Source organism: Aquarana catesbeiana, linkage group LG04 (assembly GCF_042186555.1).
Source record: "Aquarana catesbeiana isolate 2022-GZ linkage group LG04, ASM4218655v1, whole genome shotgun sequence".
In the NCBI taxonomy this organism is placed as follows: Eukaryota; Metazoa; Chordata; class Amphibia; order Anura; family Ranidae; genus Aquarana; species Aquarana catesbeiana.
Window position 1 is genome coordinate 523,983,442 of NC_133327.1, and position 21,125 is coordinate 524,004,566.

At 40.1% G+C, this 21,125-nt stretch overlaps 1 protein-coding gene across 4 annotated transcripts in view; it reads left to right on the top strand.

Moving 5' to 3' along the window:
- ADGB (androglobin) overlaps positions 1 to 21,125 on the top strand; it is a 505,879-nt gene that overhangs the window by 461,138 nt on the left and 23,616 nt on the right. For all 4 annotated transcript variants that reach the window (XM_073627819.1, XM_073627820.1, XM_073627821.1 and 1 more), the window contains 3 exons: positions 2,973 to 3,172; positions 12,974 to 13,138; positions 13,249 to 13,354. In XM_073627819.1, the coding sequence (XP_073483920.1) occupies positions 2,973 to 3,172; positions 12,974 to 13,138; positions 13,249 to 13,354 (471 nt within the window). The remainder of the gene's footprint in view (positions 1 to 2,972; positions 3,173 to 12,973; positions 13,139 to 13,248; positions 13,355 to 21,125) is intronic.

Genomic DNA, 21,125 nt, shown 5'->3' on the forward strand with positions numbered 1-21,125 from the left:
TAAGGGGTTGCAGGCACGATATTTAAAGGAATATTTCATTTTTATTGTTTCACTTTAAGCATTATTAAAATCACTCTCCTGAAAAAACGATTGTTTTAAAACTTTTTTGCATTAATACCCCTAATTCCCTTAGGACAGTGCCCGGGTCCCCATAAACTTTTTATTGCAATAATTTGCATATAAGCCTTTAAAATTAGGACTTTTGATTTTTCATGTTCGTGCCCCATAGACTTTAATAGTGTTTGCATGTTCGCTAGAACTTTTTGCCTGTTCGAGGTGTTCTGGTGCGAACCGAACCAGAGGGTGTTTGGCCAGTCCCTAATGCTCATCAGTGCCACATCAGTTCCATCACAGTGCTCATTTGTGCCATCACAGTTCTCATCAGTGCCATCATAGTTCTCATCAGAACCATTGCAGTGCTCATCACCATTAGTGCCAGTACAGTGCCCATCAGTGCCACTACAGTGCTCATCAGTGCCACTACAGTGCCCTACAGTGCTTCACAAACGTGTGATAGGTAGTAAAGCAATTAAATGTGTAATTTATGTCTTTAGAACACCCAATGATGCTCCCTGCATGTGGCCAGGCTGCGTAAAAGTCTCACACATGTGGTATCGCCATACTCAGGAGGTGTAGCAGAATGTATTTTGGGGTGTAATTCTTGGTATGTACATGCTGTGTGTTAGAAATATCTTATAAACGGACAACCTTGCGTTTTATTTTTTAATTTTCTTTTCACATTTTCCAAAAACTTATGGAAAAAAATGAAATGTTCAAAAGACTCATTATGCCTCATAGTAATAATAATTGTCAATGGAAGTCACAGCAAAATATATGGTGCCTTTAACCACTTGCTGACCACGCTATAGCCGAATGACAGCTGCAGTGCAGCTGGCTAGGTTTGGGGGGCCGTCATTTGATGGCCTCCTGTGCCTGCGCTTTACACGTGCCCCCTAGGGTGTGCATCCGGAAGTGTCCATGAATGCTGGGTCCCCAGGACCCAGCGCATCACAGATTGGGGTAAAGGGACAATCACAGCGGCCCTTTACCATGTGATCACTCTGTCCAATGATGAAGCAATCACTTAGTCAACAAACCCGCATCATATCCAGTTCAGCTTTCTCCTCTCCTAACACCGATACAGCGTGTGAGGAGAGGAGAAAGACACCCTGCAGGAGCGTGAGACTGCGGCATTTGGTGTGCCCCACAGTGCTCATCCGTGCCACATCAGTGCCATCACAGTGCTCATCAATGCCACATCAGTGCCATCACAGTGCTCACCTGTGCCACATCAGTGCGATCACAGTGCTCATCAGTGCCCATCAGTTCTCATCTGTGCCATCACAGTGCCCATTAGTGGCACATCAGTGCCATCATAGTGCTCATCGGTGCCATCACAGTGTCACATCAGTGCTATTACAGTGCTCATCGGTGTCATCACAATCCTAATCAGTGCCATCACAGTGCTCATCAGTGCCATCACAGTGCTCATCAGTGCTACATCAGTTCCATCACAGTGCTTATCAGTGCCATCACTGTGCTCATCAGTGCCTGTACAGTGCTCATCAGTACCACATCAGTGCCCTCACAGTGCTCATCAGTGCCATTATAGTGCTCATCACTGCCACCACAGTGCTCATCAGTGCCACATCAGTGCCATCACAGTGCTCATCAGTGCCATCACAGTGTTCATCACAGTGCTCATCAGTGCCACATCAGTGCCACATCAGTGCCATCACAGTGCTCATCAGAGCCACATCAGTGCCATTACAGGGCTCATCAGTGCCAATATAAGTGCCATCAGAGCCCTACAGTGCCATCAGTACCACTACAGTGCTCATCAGTGCCCTACCATGCCTCACAAAAGTTTAATAGGTAGTCAAGGTATTAGCTGTGTAATTTATGTCCTTAGAACACCTGATGATGCTCCCTGCATGTTGGGCCTCTGTATGTGGCCAGGCTCACACATTTGGTATCACCATACTCAGGAGGAGTAGCAGAATGTAGTTTGGGGTGTAATTTTTGGTATGTACATGATGTGTGTTAGAAATATCTTATAAATGGACAACTCTGTGTAAAAAAAAAGTGTTTTTTATTTTCTTTCCACATTTTCCAAAAACTTGTGGGAAAAAATGACATGTTCAAAATACTCATTATGCCACATAGAATATATGTTGGGGCATGTGCTTTCCAAAATGGGGTAATTTTGTTGGCATTTGCATTATCCTGATGCTCCAGGGCCTTCAAAAGTTTAATAGGTAGTCCAGAAATTAGATGTGTAATTTATGTTCCTAGAACATTTGACGGTACTCCCTGCATGCTGGGCCTCTCCATGTGGCTATGCTGTGGAAAAATCTCACACATGTGGTATCGCCATACTCAGGAGGAGTAGCAGAATGTGTTTTGGGGTGTAGTTGCAAGTATGCATATGCTGTGTGAGAGAAATAACCTGTTAATATGACAATTTTGTGAAAAAAAATCTACATTTTGCAAAGAATAGTGGGAAAAAATGACAACCACCATGCCTCTTACTAAATACCTTGGAATGTCTACTTTCCAAAAACAGGTCATTTGGGTTATTTTTGCCAAAGATATGTAGCAGTATAGCAGTAGCACTTTTAGCCAAAATGTTTGAAGAAAAATTACTAATTTGCTAACTTTTATAACAGAAACAAAGAAAAATTTAGTTTTTTTACAAAATTTTCAGTCTTTTTTTCATTTATAGCGCAAAAAATAGAAAACCCAGTGGTGAAAAAATACTACCAAAAGAAAGCTATAAATTTGGGTGAAAAAAGGGACACACAATTCATATGGGTACAGTGTTGCATGATTGAGTAATTGTCATTCAAAATGTGAGAGCACTAAAAGCTGGAAATTGGCCTGGTTAGGAAGAGGGTATAAGTGCCCAGTGGGCAATTGGTTAATTATTTAAGATGTTCCATGTTTTCAACTATGACCATCAATTTTTCTAGTACATGCAGATAAGCAAGAAGAAACAGCATCAGAGACATACAGCAGCCCAGAAAACCAGAAACTAGCAAGCACACCAAAGGCTGCCAGAAAGGGAAAAGACAAAATAACAGAGAAACCCGAAAAGGAAAAATCTGCCAAAGAGAGGGAAAAAGACAGAGAGAGGATTCAATCAACTCCCACATTCAGACCAGAATCTCAGGTAAACAACAAAGATAAATTAATTGAATCACACAAACTCATCTGACCTAAATCAAGACATTGATGGAGATTGGATTTTCATAGTTAAAAACTCTGGTTTATGTATCCAATCCGATCCACAGTCTTTCATTTTTTTATTTTAAAATACAAGTTCCCACTTCCATTTTGACACCACCCTGCTACTACTAAAACAGCAGCTATTATATGTAGAGCTATTGCAATGCTCATTGTGTAAATCTGGAGGTGTGACTTCATACTGACACTAATCAGTGTCAGGCTAGTATTGTTATAAAGGCATAAGCTTACAAATATCCTCACATAAACACCAGTCCATCTTTTTTATCTATCCATTATTTTGTTACATTACTAGTAATAGTAATTTAAAAATGCAAGTGCTTTCACAGCATATGTAGAAACTGCACATACTGTATGTGAACCTAGCCTTGTTTTTGTTGCAGTCATTAACCAGTTAGATTGTGGATATAATCAGGGTCAGCACCAGCATAAGGCAGCTCAGGAAGCTGCCATAAGGTGTCAGGATAGGGGTGGGGATGGTAAAATACACCTTCACCAACACGCCGACCACCACATGCCAGAAATCCTTGAACGGAGTGCGGATCTTCCCCCCAGCCTTTGCCCGCCCTGCACCAACCTCCCCACCACTTCCCCCAGTGGGAGATGAACAAGGTGGGTGAGGGGGGCATGGGGGATGAAATGTGATCAGGGGCCAGTTTATATTCAGGTACCACCCCACTGCAGAAAGGGTATCACTGGGAAGAGTGTTTTCCTTGGTGTAAGGATCATTGTGGGAAATTAATGCAAAAGGTAATCAAGGAGATAAAATTAGGACTACAGCTGCTGCGAGATGTTATCAGGTGCAAGCAGGGCCAGCTCCAGCATAAACCTGCTTAGGCAGGTTGCCTTAGGATGCCAGGATGGGGGGCAGTAAAATACACCTTCATCTGTATAGACAAAAATCCATGCATCGGCCCTGGATACAACAATGGGATCCATGCTCTGAATGGATAAAATAATTCTCATAATATAATGGTGATATTTAAAATAGTAATAGATGAATCTGCCCGGGTTCGATTTGCCAAGGGTTCGGTTAATCTTGTTTGAAGTTCGGCAAACTCATATTTACTGGCAAGTTGGCCTTAAAGCTATTGATGGTGTTATAGAACAGTACGATTTTCATGGACTGTCTCAGTGTCCATTTATATTGGCAACACATATTTGGCTGTGAAATTGTTGGAGGAACGTGTGCAGTGACTCTAAACTGCTAGAACAAATAAAAGGATGCGAATGAACAAGGTGGGTGAGGGGGGCATGGGGGATGAAATGTGATCAGGGGCCAGTTTATATTCAGGTACCACCCCACTGCAGAAAGGGTATCACTGGGAAGAGTGTTTTCCTTGGTGTAAGGATCATTGTGGGAAATTAATGCAAAAGGTAATCAAGGAGATAAAATTAGGACTACAGCTGCTGCGAGATGTTATCAGGTGCAAACAGGGCCAGCTCCAGCATAAAGCTGCTTAGGCAGGTTGCCTTAGGATGCCAGGATGGGGGGGCAGTAAAATACACCTTCATCTGTATAGACAAAAATCCATGCATCGGCCCTGGATACAACAATGGGATTCATGCTCTGAATGGATAAAATAATTCTTATAATATAATGGTGATATTTAAAATAGTAATAGATGAATCTGCCCGGGTTCGATTTGCCAAGGGTTCGGTTAATCTTGTTTGAAGTTCGGCAAACTCAAATTTACTGGCAAGTTGGCCTTAAAGCTATTGGTGCTGTTATAGAACGGTACGAATTTCATGGACTGTCTCAGTGTCCATTTATATTGGCAACACATATTTGGCTGTGAAATTGTTGGAGGAACGTGTGCAGTGACTCTAAACTGCTAGAACAAATAAAAGGAGGAGAATGATTACCAAACAGTGAAATATAGTATAAATGCAATATAACAAATAAATAACAAACGAATACCAAGTAGTCACTAAGCATATGCAAAGGGTGAATAAAAAAGGAAAACCAAGGAAATAAAAGGAATCAATTCATTTTTCCAGATGACAACAGCTGTCAAAGTGGGAAACACATAATAAAATCATAAAAAGAGACTGTTTGCCAGGGAAATTGCCTCCTCTCTTGGCATTGTCATTTATTTAATAACTATGAAGTGCTGCTGGGATGAGTTAAGTCCTGCTTCTGCAAAATTTCTTGTAACAGGAGATGCAAACTCAAAGGTAGAGATGTTGCACCTATGTTTGCTAATTCTTGCCTGTACCCGCTGTGTGGTCTGTCCAACATAGCTAAGGCCGCGTGTACATCTGTGCAGATCATATCAGTGTTACTACATTTGTAGAAGCCAGAAATGGAGTCCCTGTCTGTCTGTTTACCCTAGGATCTGTCATTTAGTAACAGTAGTGTGATGTGTAAAGATTGTCAGGTGATAGGTCATCATGTTTAACATGGATTTATATCACATTGCGGCCGATGTTGGGTTGTATCAGGATTCATAAATAGTGTTTGGGTTTTATTTCAATGAAAAGACTTGAGTGTGTTCATTTACTTTTACTTGTTTTAAGGAATGGGTAAAGCATGCTAATGTACCCCTGTACTAATTTTCCTAAGAGGAGGCAGATATCTAGGGCCTCTCTTTTATTTTAAAGCAAGAAAAGCCGGCACTCCAGTGTGACAGGGATGCTAACGCATTTCATCCATTTGAGGACCTTACTCATAGTTACTGGTCAGATTTTAGAAAACACTTTTAAACAACAAATGTCATGTACTACCAATAAATCTAACCACTGACCAAATCAAGAATCTGCGTGAAAAATATGGATTTAATTCGGAAGGAACATCTTTATCATATTTAGGAATTAAACTTACTTACCCTCCCTCCAAATTATATGAAAATAATTTCCCCGCACTACTAGAAATATTTCACAAAGATCTTCAAAATATTCAGAAAGTGCAACTTACATGGGTAGGGAAAATAGCAGCATTCAGATTGAAAACGCCAACCAAAATATTATATTATTTCTGCTCCCTCCCTACTGTAATTCCTAACTGTCAGGTATCTGAAGGGAGGCTGAAATGATGAGGTCGGCCTCTCTTGTATCTTCAGCCCAGGTCCCGCTGAGGGTGAAACAGAAGGAGCTGAGGGACAGGAGGCACACAGCAGAATAATCACAGGTTTCAGGATGTTTCCTTAAACTAACAAAATTTTCACGCAGATTAATACGAAACTTAAAAACTTAATCTGGAATGGGAAAAAACCCAGAGTAGAATTTTCTATACTGAATTCCAACAAATTAGTAGGAGGAATGGGATTACCAGAAGTCAAAGACTACTATTACGCCTCACTACTAGATCAAATGAAGCATCGGTTTTCCTCTTCGCAGGATAAATTATGGACAAACATTGAAAGAGAAATAACACTAGAACACGATATGTATGCACTTTCTATGGCTAGCTTCCTACTTAAAAAAATTAACATCCCCAACCTACTCAGTATTAAAGCCTCCCTGATAGCATGGAAACACATTCTATCCAAAAATAAAATTGGGGACAATAATGACACATTACAATTGCCTGTACAAATAATAGACTATTGTAAAATCCGTATTTCGTCAAAAGCATGGATTACACAAGGTTACAACATGTATAATGACTTGCCTTTGCGATATAAGAAATTAGTATCAGATAAAACTGAAAAATGTTCTAGACTAAAGAACTTCATCCCCATAACAATATAATGATCCCTATAGCTATTTGGCAATATCTAACTAATCATAAAGATCAGAGGGAAAGAGGTATCTCCTTATTCTACTACCTCCTTTCTGCATATCCCACAGAGTTTAAAAGCCCCACATGCTTAAGTGGGAAAAAGACTTATCGCAGGCTTTTACAGGAGACCAATGGAGAAAAGCAATCTTAATATCCAGGAAAGCTTCCTCTTGCACAGATCACTGGGATACCTCACAAAAATCCTAAATAGATGGTATTTGACACCATATAGGTCATCAAAGATTTATCCCTCCTCTTCACCATTATGTGGGGGATGCAGTGACCAAATAGGAAATCTACACCATATCCTATAGAGTTGTAAAAATGTACATCGTTTCTGGAAAGCTATCTCAATATTTATAGCGGATCTCACTGGTAACTTGATTGATCTCACTCCTGCCATGGCACTTTTAGGAATAAACCGTGACACATACCCTTTAATATTTAGAATGATAGTAGCCCATACTCATAGCAGCCAGAATTACAATATCTAGTTTATGGAAGTCCTCTGATATCCTGAACTTATCCAATGTTATTATTAGATTGAATATTCAAGCACAATATGAGCTGATGTTGGCATACAAAAATTACTCTACGTCTAACTTTAAAAAAAATGTCAAGCTTGGATGGACCACCCTAGAGCTTCTATCTAAAAAACTGTAACTTGTAGTTTTATAGTTAATTACCTCAAATTAAAGTTTAAGAAGAAACGATATCTTCTATAATGAATATAACAGTGAGATAACTGATCTACGCTTACAGCTTGAACCCAATTGGGGTAGGAAAGACCTGCTATCTTGAACTAAATATCACCTTGTTAACTTGTTACCTTTATACTTTTGTTAATTACCTACGGATATACATATTTCTATAACGTATGATAATAAGGAACTATGTGATGTATTGATTACTGTCATGAGCGGATGGCTTACAGTGTTGTGGCAACACCAACACCTAAGGCCCCAATTTCTGCAGAGTATATAGGGCAGGCCCCTACATATTGAAGATATGTATAAATAAAAAAGTTAAAAAAAAAAAAAGAAATCATTTTTTAATGCTCTTCACACCCTGTGATCTAAGAGCAGAGGGTAACAATTCACCACCTGTGAGAGATTAAAGAGGAACTGCAGTCTGCTCACATAATTTGTAATAAAAAACATCTTTGCCATTCTGAAGCTTTCCTCCAACCAGTTTGCATATTATTTTATATATACTCTGATTCTGCATTTGCCAAATACGCTGCAGAAATCTCCCTCCACTAAGTCTGGCTGCAGACATTTTAACTATGGGCAGCTGAAGCTGCTGCCTGTTCACTTCCTGGATTTACACAAAGGCACACCTCCAGCTCTGCAGCCCTGGAGCTTTCATTGGCCCTCTTATGACTCATCCCCCCTCCCTTCCTGGCAAACTCTCGCAAGAGTGAGAGAGGGGCTAATGACCAGAAATAGGAAGTGGGCTGTATAAGGTATTTACTGGCAGAAAAAAAATGTTTTACTATCCAAAGTTAAAACAAAAAGGGCAGAATATTTAATAGCTGGAAAGTTAAAAAAATTACTGAAGTTCTGCTTTAAAACCAAAATACAAAACACAGACTCTAACAGACAAATGCTGGAAGTGTCATATATATCCAAGAACAAGAAAAAGAAACCAGAAATGTGCAGCAGTACTAATTTAATTTATCCAATTAAGATGCATGTATCGTAACTACAAATAATACTGACATCCCAATCGTGATTTCAACCAAGAGGCGCTCTAGAATGCAATTTAAAAATCCAACAAAACCTCCTGATGGAGCAACCTCTAGTGTACAGGGGATCCGGAAAGTATTCACAGCGCTTCACTTTTTCCACATTTTGTTATGTTACAGCCTTATTCCAAAATGGATTAAATTCATTATTTTCCTCAAAATTCTACAAACAATACCCCATAATGACAACGTGAAAGAAGTTTGTTTGAAATCTTTGCAAATTTATTAAAAATAAAAAACGAAAAAAATCACATGTACATAACTATTCACAACCTTTGCCATGACACTCAAAATTTAGCTCAGGTGCATCCTGTTTCCACTGATCATCCTTGAGTCATTTCTACAACTTGATTGGAGTCCACTTGTGGTAAATTCAGTTGATTGGACATGATTTGGAAAGGCACACAACTGTCTATATAAGGTCCTACAGTTAACAGTGCATGTCAGAGCAGAAACCAAGCCATGAAGTCCATGGAATTGTCTGTAGACCTTCGAGACAGGATTGTACTAAGGCACAGATCTGGGGAAGGGTACAGAAAAATGTATGCAGCATTGAAGGTCCCAATGAGCACAGTGGCCTCCATCATCCTTAAATGGAAGAAGTTTGGAACCACCAGGACTCTTCCTAGAATGCGCCGCCTGGCAAAACTGAGTGATTGGGGGAGAAGGGCCTTAGTCAGAGAGGTGAATAAGAACCCGATGGTTACTCTGACAGAACTCCAGCATTTCTCTTTGGAGAAAGGAGAACCTTCCAGAAGAACAATCATCTCTGCAGCACTCCACCACCAATCAGGCCTGTATGGTAGAGTGGCCAGTCCAAAGCCACTCTTCAGTAAAAGGCACATGACAGCCCGCCTGGAGTTTGTCAAAAGGCACCTGAAGGACTCTCAGACTATGAGAAACAAAATTCTCTGGTCTGATGAAACAAAGATGGAACTATTTGGCCTTAATGGCAAGCGTCATGTCTGGAGGAAACCAGGCTACGCTCATCACCTGGCCAATACCATCCCTACAGTGAAGCATGGTGGTGGCAGCATCATGCTTTGGGGATGTTTTTCAGTGGCAGGAACTGGGAGACTAGTTAGGATCAAAGGAAAGATGAATGCAGCAATGTACAGAGACATCCTTGATGAAAACCTGCTCCAGGGCATTCTTGACCTCAGACTGGGGTGAAGGTTCAACTTCCAACAGGACAATGACCCAAAGCAGACAGCCAAAGTAACAAAGGAGTGGCTACGGAACAACTCTGAGCCCAGATTTGAACCCAATTGAACATCTCTGGAGAGATCTGAATATGGCTGTGCACCGACACACCTCATCCAACCTGATGGAGCTTGAGAGGTCCTGGAAAGAAGAATAGGAGAAACTGCCCAAAAATAGGCGTGCCAAGCTTGTAGCAGCATACTCAAAAAGAGTCTGTAATTGGTGCCAAAGGTGCTTCAACAAAGTATTGAGCAAAGGGTGTGAATACTTATTTACATGTGATTTTGTTTATTTTTAATAAATTTGCAAAGATTTGAAACATACTTCTTTCACATTGTCATTATGGGGTATTGTTTTGAGGAAAATAATTAATTTAATCCATTTTGGACTAGGGCTGTAACATAACAAAATGTGGAAAAGTGAATACTTTCTGGATGCACTGTAAATCACCACCTCTGAAAGTATACTCTTTCCATACTACAAAAAGAAAATTAGGTCATATCGCCCCAAAGGAACTCCATAAAATGTCTAAGGAGAAATGCTAGACAGTCATTTGGCTTTTGAGTTTATTCCGTCGCAGAAAAGTTTGTTTACCCGCACACATAAGGGTCAAATAGTACAGGCAACATACTGGAAGGAACACCTCCCACACTCAATATCATATACTACATTGTAGGTATTGCAATTAATGTATTGTTTGATAGGGAATTTTTACCCAGTCACTATAGGAGGGCTCCTAGTTTGGGATCATAAATGTCTCCCAGCCATTATGGATCAGAAGAAATGGACAAAAAAAACTAACTGTTGGTCCAAAGTTCATACTGTTGGTGGTTTAATGCATGCAGGAATTGCAAAGTTCATAATAAAAGTAGAGATTACTTGGGAAAAAATCCTAGTTAAGCAATACATTAATTATAAGGTATCCTCCCAATGTTGAAAGGCATGTGGCCTGGTCTTGTACAGGAAGGGGAATGTGCACGATCGCTACACTATTTTTTACCCTTTTTTTTCTATTTCTACTGTCCACAAAAATTATACTGTTCCGTAACATCTCATGTAACCTTAAAGTGTTACTAAACCCAGGACCCTACATTCACTATATCTAGTCTCCCACAGTACACAGAACATGGAAATGCAATTGTTTTAGTAAATATATAATGCTAAATAACTTTTTTCATCAGCAGTATATAGCAGTCTTGCAACTTCTGTCAGAGTCTGGCTGAGCACTGGTTAAAGCTTGTAGGAGATGTTTTTATTCTCTTCTGACTGTCCTCTGAGGTTGTATGACTCCTGACCCTCTGTCTGGAGAGTGCTGATTGGCCCTGTGCCAATCACATGCATTCTCCCAAAAAAAACCTCTCTAGCAATACACACTAAACTGAGCACATGCAGAGTGCCCCCGAGACTCCACAGTGAGTATAACAAGCATGCTTTACTGCATATACATACCGATTTTACTGTTGTGGGTTTAGTAACACTTTAAGCCATCCACCAAAGCATGTTATTTAACGGATTTGTGTGTTTTCAATATTGCCCTCTTAGCTATATTAAAATACCTTCTGTCCACTGTGTGGTATTTGATTTATTTATTTTTTCTTTCTTGCATTAAAGTGGTTGTAAAGGCAGAATGTTTTTTATCTTAATGCATTCTATGCATTAAGATAAAAAGCCTTCTGTGTGCAGCAGCCCCGCTAATACTTACCTGAGGTCCGTCTAAATCCACCGATGTTGCACGAGAGACTCAGCTGTCCGGGACTCCCCTCCTCATTGGCTGAGACTGCAGCGTGGCGCCATTGGCTCTGCTGTCAATCAAAGTCAGTGATCCAATGAGGAGACAAAGGTGGCCGGGCCGGATGCTGCTCCGTGCCTGAATGGACACGGGGAGCTGCAGCTTGGCTTGGGTTCCCCCATAGGAGGCTGCATGCTGTAGGGGCACTCAACAGGAGGGAGGGGCCAGAGGCTCTGAAGAGGAACCGAAGAAGAGGAGGATCTGTGCTGCTCTGTGCAAAACCACTGCAACAGAGCAAGTAAGTTTGTTATTTTTATAGAAAAAAAAAAACAGAGACTTTAGTATCACTTTAATACATGTCCCTTATAACAGGGTTCTGTTCCGTATGCCCTTTTTAAAAACATAGGTTGCCTTTTTTCTGTTAAGATGGTTAGAAAAAATAACAAGATTTGCCTCACATAAACTTCAATGCGGTAGTGGAGTTTGGCACTGAGATCGGGGTTCACTGACTTCATGCTGGGTTTGCCAAATGTCCAGCAAACTGAACTTGGGCAATTGCAAAACTAACATGCCCTCTTGGACATTTCTGCAAATATTTTGTTTTTTGGAGGCAGGTTGAATTACAGTTAAAGTGCTCTCCTACCCTATCATTATAAAAACAAAAAATAATTATTATTATTTGTCTTTCAGGTTTTCTGATTGGAGCTATGAGAGCTAGACCTAAAATTATTTGCATGTACAGTATATACTTTTTAATCAAATGCTGCCACCAAGTGTTGTAAAAGAATTATTGCATCACTTTACAATACAATATAATTCTACTACATTTAACGCAGACTTTACTCCCTTGTTATTAAGTGCTGTATAAATGCTAGTTTAGTATATAATATTATATACTGATTATATATGAACATATGATGTAATATATGTATAATCAGTAACAGTCAGGTAACACATTTTACAGGGTTAGGTAAGTACTGTACACAATATTTCAGATACCAAGAGTACTAACCTTGGGATGTGGTGCTTAATTAACATTCACCTTCTACCCATACTATAAGTTTCAGATACCTAAAGTTATATATTTTTCTTTTGAAGTAAGATGTTTATTTTGACACTTCTAGAAAAAAAAAAAAAAAAAAAAAATGCTATTGGTGCCCATTTGAGTGATAACAATCTGACGGTGGCTCTAGCCCTTTCTCATGCTATCCAGAGCTAAAAAAAAAATTAAAAGCCAAAATGTAAAAGTTTTGCTTTTAAGCATGGAGATTTCCATCAAAGTATCTATTTTTGGACAGACTGATTGTTCTTTGTAATTTTGTAGACCCAACAGCAGATTGACACTAACAAGCCATTCTGGACCCTGAGACTGGTCAGTGAGACAAGCGAGGCAGAGACACTGGAAGTCAAGAAAGACACAGAGCGCATAGATGAAATAAGAGCCATGAAACAAGCATGGGAGGCAGCAGAGCCAGGTCGTGCTGTCAAGGTAACATCTCATTAAGATACAAAAATGGCTGTAATAATTACAGAAGACATTCTGTTTAATATAGCATGCTTCTTTCATCATTAAATAATCTAACCTCACTGTATCTGCAGGCCTTGCAGTCACGCTTGCAGTATGTGAACAAATACATACAGAAACCCAGCACTGAAGCTGCAGAAGATGTTGTTCAGGAGAGCCAAAATGTTACTGTAGAGGAAGGTAAGCCCCACACCACCCAATATTACCAGCAATTATAAATAGGCTTCAAATGTGTTATTTTTTAAATTTTTTTTCTAAAGTCTGGTATTTTTACCACTTTCTGTTGTTTCCACACAGCCCTATAACGACTGGTGCCTACAGTGCCTTGAAAAAAGTATTTATACCCCTTGACATTTTCCACATTTTGTCATGTTACAACCAAAAACGTAAATGTATTTTATTGGGATTTTATGTGATAGACCAACATAATTGGCACATAATTGTGAAATGGAAGGTAAATGGTTTTCAACATTTTTTACAAATAAATATGTGAAAAGTGTGGCGTGCATTTGTATTCAGCCCCTCTGAGTCAATACTTTGTAGAACCACCTTTCGCTGCAATTACAGCTGCAAGTCTTTTTGGGGATGTCTCTACCAGCTTTGCACATTTAAAGTTACATTTTTGCCCATTCTTCTTTGAAAAATAGCTCAAGCTTTGTCAGATTGGACGGAGAGCGTCTGTGAACAGCAATTTTCAAGTCTTGCCACAGATTCTCAATTGGATTTAGGTCTGGACTTTGACTGGGCCATTCTAACACATGAATATACTTTGATCTTGACCATTCCATTGTAGCTCTGGCTGTATGTTTAGGGTCGTTGTCCTGCTGGAAGGTGAACCTCCACCCCAGTCTCAAGTCTTTTGCAGACTCTAACAGGTTTTCTTCTAAGATTGCCCTGTATTTGGCTCCATCCATCTTCCCATCAACTCTGACCAGCTTCCCTGTCCCCGCTGAAGAAAAGCATCCCCACAACATGATGCTGCCACCACCATGTTTCATGGTGGGGATGGTTTGTTCAGGGTCATGTGCGTTGTTTTCCGCCACGTTTATCGCCACGCATAGGCTTTTGCTTTTAGGCCAAAATTTTGATTTTGGTCTCATCTGACCAGAGCGCCTTCTTCCACATGTTTGCTGTGCCACATGGCTTCTCACAAATTGCAAATGGGAATTCTTTCAACAATGGGTTTCTTCTTGCCACTCTTCCATAAAGGCCAGATTTGTGGAGTGCACAACTAATAGTTGTCCTGTGGACAGATTCTCCCACCTGAGATGTGATCTCTGCAGCTCCTCCAGAGTTACCATGGGCCTCTTGGCTGCTTCTCTGATTATTGCTTTCCTTGCCCGGCCTGTCAGTTAAGGTGGACAGCCATGTCTTGGTAGGTTTGCAGTTGTGCCATACTCTGTCCATTTTCGGATGATGGATTGAACAGTGCTCCGTGAGATGTTAAAAGCTTGGCATATTTTTTTGGAACCCTACCCTGCTTTAAAATTCTTCACAACTTTATCCCTGATCTGTCTGGTGTGTTCCTTGGCCTTCATGATGCTGTTTGTTCACTAAGGTTCTCTAACAAACCTCTGAGGACTTCAGAGAACAGCTGTATTTATACTGAGATTAAATTACACAAAGGTGGATTATATTTACTGATTAGGTGACTTCTGAAGAAATTTGGTTCCACTAGATTTTAGTTAGGGGTATCAGAGTAAAGGGGGCTGAATACAAATGCACGCCACACTTTTCACATATTTATTTGTAAAAATTTGTTGAAAACCATTTATCATTTTCATTCCACTTCACAATTATGTGCCTCTTTGTGTTGATCTATCATATAAAATCCCAATAAAATACATTTAAGTTTTTGATTGTAACATGACAAAATGTGGAAAATTTCAAGGGGTATGAATACTTTTTCAATGCACTGTATATTCTGTATTCATGTTTCCACCACTGGCTTTATATATTTTAACTTTGTTGCATCAATGTAGCTAAAAGTAAACATGGAAGAAGGACCTGGTAAAACTATTTGAATTAAACCAGTAATGTTGTGAAAGAAAAAAATGACTTTGCTTACATCTGAAAATACTAGATTACTTACTGCTGTTCAGTTCCATTGTCATTGAAACTTTGACCTAAAAGAAATATTCAGACAGGGCCTTTACATATCTTTATCAGAATACTAATACAAGGTCATTTTCTCAAAAAGCATTGGAGCCAGTGGGCCAGAATAAAATGGCAATTAGTTGCCATCTACTTGGCCATGCAGTAGTATACCCAAAGGAATTTTATATTAGATAGAGCTTTATTTTGGTGGTTATTTAATAACCACTGCTTTTTTGCCATATGAAGAAAAAAAGAACAAACATTTTGAAAAATAAACTGTTTCCCTTACCTTTTGTCATAAGGCAGGGCAAAAAAAACTAAAACTGGAGTGTATGAATTATGAAGACCCTCAAAATGGCCCTTTTTAAGAAAGTGTACACCCCAAGGTGATCTCCTTTTTTGCTACAATTTATTGAAAATGAAGAAACATGTTGGTATTGAAGTGGTTAAAATATGGCTGGTGCACTAAAATTGCAAAGTTTGCTTATTTAGTTATTAGGCTATTCCCCCAACACAAACCCATCATAAATGCTTCAAATGAAAAAAAAACTGTAGGAAAAAAAATATTACTGTACTTACCCCTGCCTCTACTTGCAACACCCTGGCAATTGTGATGTCAGCATCTTTGGGTGTTAACTTGAGGAATGGAGAGTAGCCCAAATGAGTGAGAAAATGCTATTGCACTGTGTTGTAGTGTCATGTCATGAGATCTGAGCTATGCTGCATTACCCGAGATACTGTCTGAACCCAAAGGATGCTAATGTCACCCTCTACACAACATGGAAATCGAGGGAAAGTATTTTTCTACCAACTCTTTTTCTCCCCACAGATTTTTTTTTCACTTTTTGCAATGGATTTATATGGGGGAAGGATCCAATACCTATTAAGTGGATCTTTAAGTCCACACAATTCACAAGGTGACCTTATTACCGTATGATATTCATTATCTATAGTTGGTAAAGAGCTATTATGTTTTTTATTAGGGTTGTCCCGATACCGATACTAGTATCGGTATCGGCACCGATACCGAGCATTTGCCCAAGTACTTGTACTCGGGCAAATGCTCCCGATGCTTCTCCCGATACCTGGACACGTCAGCTGTGATCGGCGCGTGGGGGAGTTACAAGATTCTCCCCCAGCGGCTTTCAGCAGCTTTAGTGACATACAGCGGTGATCGGTCACCGCTGACTGTCACTGCATCCTCCTCCATGCCCCCTCCTTTCCTCTGTCCCCCTCAGCCGTCCCCCTCTGTTCCTCTCTCCTTCCCTGTGTCTCTCCGCTGTCCCCTCCGTTCCTCTCTCATTTTCTGTCCCCCTCCACTGTCCCCTCCGTTCTGCTGTGTCTCTCCGCTGTCCCCCTCCGCTGTCCCCCTCCATTCCTCTCTCCTTCCCTGTGTCTCTCCGCTGTCCCCTCCGTTCTGCTGTGTCTCTCCGCTGTCCCCTCCGTTCCTCTCTCCTTCCCTGTGTCTCTCCGCTGTCCCCCCCGTTCCTCTCTCCTTCCCTGTGTCTCTCCGCTGTCCCCCTCCGTTCCTCTCTCCTTCTCTGTCCCCCTCCGTTCTGCTGTCTCTCTCTGCTGTGTGAATGGACAGAGTCAGCTGACTCTGTCCATTCACATAACGGAAACATTGTAATCTCCTGTGATTACGATGTCTCAGTTTATGAATGGAGAGGAGCCGCTGTCTTCTCTCCAATCATTCTCAGTGCAGCTGAGGCTGCAGAGAAAGGGACTGGGGAATCTCTTTCCTCTGTCTCTTTCTCTCTCTCAAGGGGGAGATATCAGAGGTCTGTTAAGACCCCTGATATCTCACCAAAGCCCCCCAACAGGGCTGATTAAAAAAAAAAAAAAAAAAAAAAAACATATAAAGAATAAAAAAATATTATTGTAAAAAATTGTAAAAAAAAAAAAGCACACATACACCGTTCACCCCCTCTCCCCCCCCCCCCAAAAAAAAGAAAACACTGTTAAAAAAAAACAAAAACATTGTCACGTGACATTAAAAAAAAAGTATCCGTAATCGGTATCGGCGAGTACTTGAAAAAAAGTATCGGTACTTGTACTCGGTCCTAAAAAAGTGGTATCGGGACAACCCTATTTTTTTTTATTTTTTTTTATACCTGCCTAAATGCCGATATACATTCTTGTGACTTGGGCTACTTAAACATGTGTGGAAATGTATTTTTTTTTAACCTGAAAAGAACACATTTCATAGTTTAGATTGCCTCCTGGTATAAGGGGATTTTCTGGCCACTGCAGCTTTGAAGACCGCAAGGAAATCAATGGAATTTGTCACAGGACAACACAGCTCTTATATAGATTTTTAAAGACTGTGACTCATTGTTGGGATGATTTCAAATATAACTTACTTTGCTATTTAATTAATTGTATACATTTAGTGAAAAGTATTGATTTTATTTGTCTCTATCCACATAAGATATTATTGGCTTACAAATGTTTCCAGGGAAAATCTATTATACAGTAAATATTTCTCTGATTTTGGTTATCTGTAAATAATCATATTCTTCTGTTAAAGTGTCTGTAATTTAATGGTATATTACTATAATGAACATTGAGTGGAGGCAGAAGTGGAGGAATTCCACTGAAACATAACAAAGCTTTAGTGATAATAAAGTAATAGTAAAGACTAACACTAACTACTCCAGCACCCCTATGTCAGCGAGGGGAGAGGAAGGAGCACTGACAACAGTTGGGTCATGGGAGCCTATGGGTAGTGCCACCATTCCCAAAATTCATAGCCGTTGTTGAGCGCTCCATGACACAGGGAAGCCAGAGCTACAGAATCACATCCTTTTTTATACAGGATAGGTAGGAGGAAGGGAGAGGTAACATTTTTAAGAATAGTTAGTGTTAGGCTTTCCTATTACTTTAAATATATTGTTAAGCACAACAAATTATGATACTTGTATTTCCAATAATATTGGCAGAACAGTTCATGTGGACTAGACATGTGCACACTGAAATATTTTGTTTCGGAATTTCGTTTTCGTCCGAAAAATAAATTTATTTAGTTACTCCCGAAATTCGTTTTTATTTATTTTGTTTTTTGCTAAAAATTGCATTCGTCCGAAAATCCAAATTAAGGTCAAATCTGTCATTGAAGGCTTATGGTGTCGGTCGAATGTTCAAAGAAGATTCGACGGAGCAGCTAAACTGTACGACACCGTATAGTTTACCTGCTCCGTCGAATCTTCTTAGAACTTTCAACAGACACCATAAGCCAAAGTACGTGTGTACTTAGTTCTAGCTATTTTACTGCTCCTCCTCTTTGGTTACAATCAGCCAATAACATTCATCATCATCATTATTTTTATTTATCTTTTCTCCCCTACGTCGAATATTTTCTCCCCTACGTCAAATCTTTTTTCTCTATGTCGAATCTTTTCTCTCTATGTAGAATAATCTTGGACTAATAGAGTTAGACCCCATTCACACAGGGGCAACACGACTTGCAGGTCGCCTCAGCGAGGCGACCTGCACACGACTGGCCGGGCGACTTGCAAAACGACTTCTGTATAGAAGTCTATGCAAGTCGCCCCAGGTCGCCCCCGAAGTCGTACAGGAACCTTTTTCTAAGTTGGAGCGACTTGCGTCGCTCCCCTTAGAACGGTTCCATAGCACAGAATGGGAGGCGACTTGTCAGGCGACTAGGTCGCCTGACAAGTCGTCCCTGTGTGAATGGGCTCTTAAGGTTAGGCACATTCGACCACAGGTTCGATAGACACAGATTGTTATTGTCATCATCATGTCGAATCTCCTATCTATATCGAACTGTTGTAGCAACAAAAACGAAAATAAAGCATTTGTTTATGTCGGATCTTTTGTTTTTCGGATTCTGCACTTCTGTTATTGTTTGTTAAAACGATAACGAAAATACCTGAAATTCGGACGAAAATGCATTAGGACGAAAACGAATGCACATGTCTAGTGGATGCCCTGAAAAACAGGAATTTCCTGTCTGGTTTGAATTCTCTATGTAATATACTGTATTTTGGGGGAATTTGGACTATTGCTTAGTGAACAAGGTGAAGCTCTGCTGACTTCCATCACCCAGTTATGCAAGCAAAAATGCAATTTTTTATATTTTCCATGCACATAATTGAGTAGTCTTTGCAAAGTGAAACTTCACATTTACTTTGCTCTGGGAAAAATTCCCTTGCAAAGGGAACCAGCCATGTGGTTGATTTAGTAAAAGTAAATAAGGTTGTTCACGTTGGAAGGGCACTTTTCATTAGCTTTGTGAAATGACTTCTATCATCCAACCATGTGCAAGCAATTTTTTTTTTTTTTATTTCATTTGAGTTGCACATGGTTGGGTAGTCTCTGCAAAGTGAATTTTTACCACATTTACTATGCCTATTTGCCTTAACTAAAAATACTCCCAAAAACACAAACAAAAACAAGAAAAGGTTAACACCTTATCCATTTGGGGATCTAATTTTTTTATGACAGTAGACCAGATCCTTAAGGAAAATTTTCCTTTTCCTTAAGGATCTGGTCGTACCTGTGATCCATTCACATTCAACAGCAGTGCTGGTACCTGCGCTGAGCTTTCCTACCCCTGCATGTTGCTGTCACAGGGGATTACTTTGCCAAGTATCTGCCCTCCCTCCTCTCCACAACTCCTGGGGGGAACAATATGCACCATTGGGGGTTCGTGTCCGGCTCCCTTTATTCACTTTTCTTTGAGCACCCATCTATTCAATTGATATACCACTGACTCTCTGTGGAATTTTCTATGACTTCTCTGATCGATATCCATATGTACCTCTCGCAAGGAAGCGAGTATTCATCTTGCAAAACACGTACAGAATCAGTACATAGCATTCATCTTATGGAAATTCAAGGTTTGATGTATTTAACCGCTCTTGCCGACCAGCCACAGTTGTACTACGGCAACATGACTCGGCTGCGTGAATCGCCGTCATGTTACGTCGCCTCCAAATTCAGCCACTAGGCGTGCGCATGCGCCCCCTGCTCACCCACGCAGCCGATGTAAGTGCCCGGCGGTCACGATCACCGCCGGGCTCCCGCGATCGCTTGGGGCGTACACCGAGAACCGTATCTCTGTGTGTAAACACACAGTTTCTGATTCTCTGAGGGGAGAAGAGACAGATCGTCTGTTCATGCACAGTATGAACAGCGATCTATCTCTTCCCCTACACAGTATCCTCCCCCCTTCAGTTAGAACACACACTAGGGAACACAATTAACCCCTTGATCGCCCCCTAGTGTTAACCCCTTCACTGCCAGTGACATTTTTACAGTAACAAATGCATTTTTATAGCACTGATCACTGTATAAATGCCAATGGTCCCAAAAATGTGTCAAAATTTTCCGACGTGTCCGCCATAATGTCACAGTCCTGATAAAAATCGCAGATTACCAATATTACTAGTAAAAAAAAAAATAATAATAAAAATGCAATAAAACTATCCCCTATTTTGTAGACGGTATAACTTTTGCACAAAACCAATCAATATACCTGTACACTTTATTGTGATTTTTTTTTTACCAAAAATATTTAGAAGAATATATATCGGCCTAAACTGAGGAAAAAAATTGTTTTTTTTATATATTTTTAGGGGATATTTATTATAGCAAAAAGTAACAAATATTGCGTTTTTTTCATAATTATCGCACTTTTTTTGTTTATAGCGCAAAAAATAAAAACCGCAGAGGTGATCAAATACCACCATCTATTTGTGGGAAAAAAAGCACGTCAATTTTGTTTGGGTGCAACGTTGCACGACCGCGCAATTGTCAGTTAAAGCAACGCAATGCCAAATCGCAAAAAGTGCTTTGGTCAGGAAGGGGGTAAAATCTTCCGGGGCTGAAG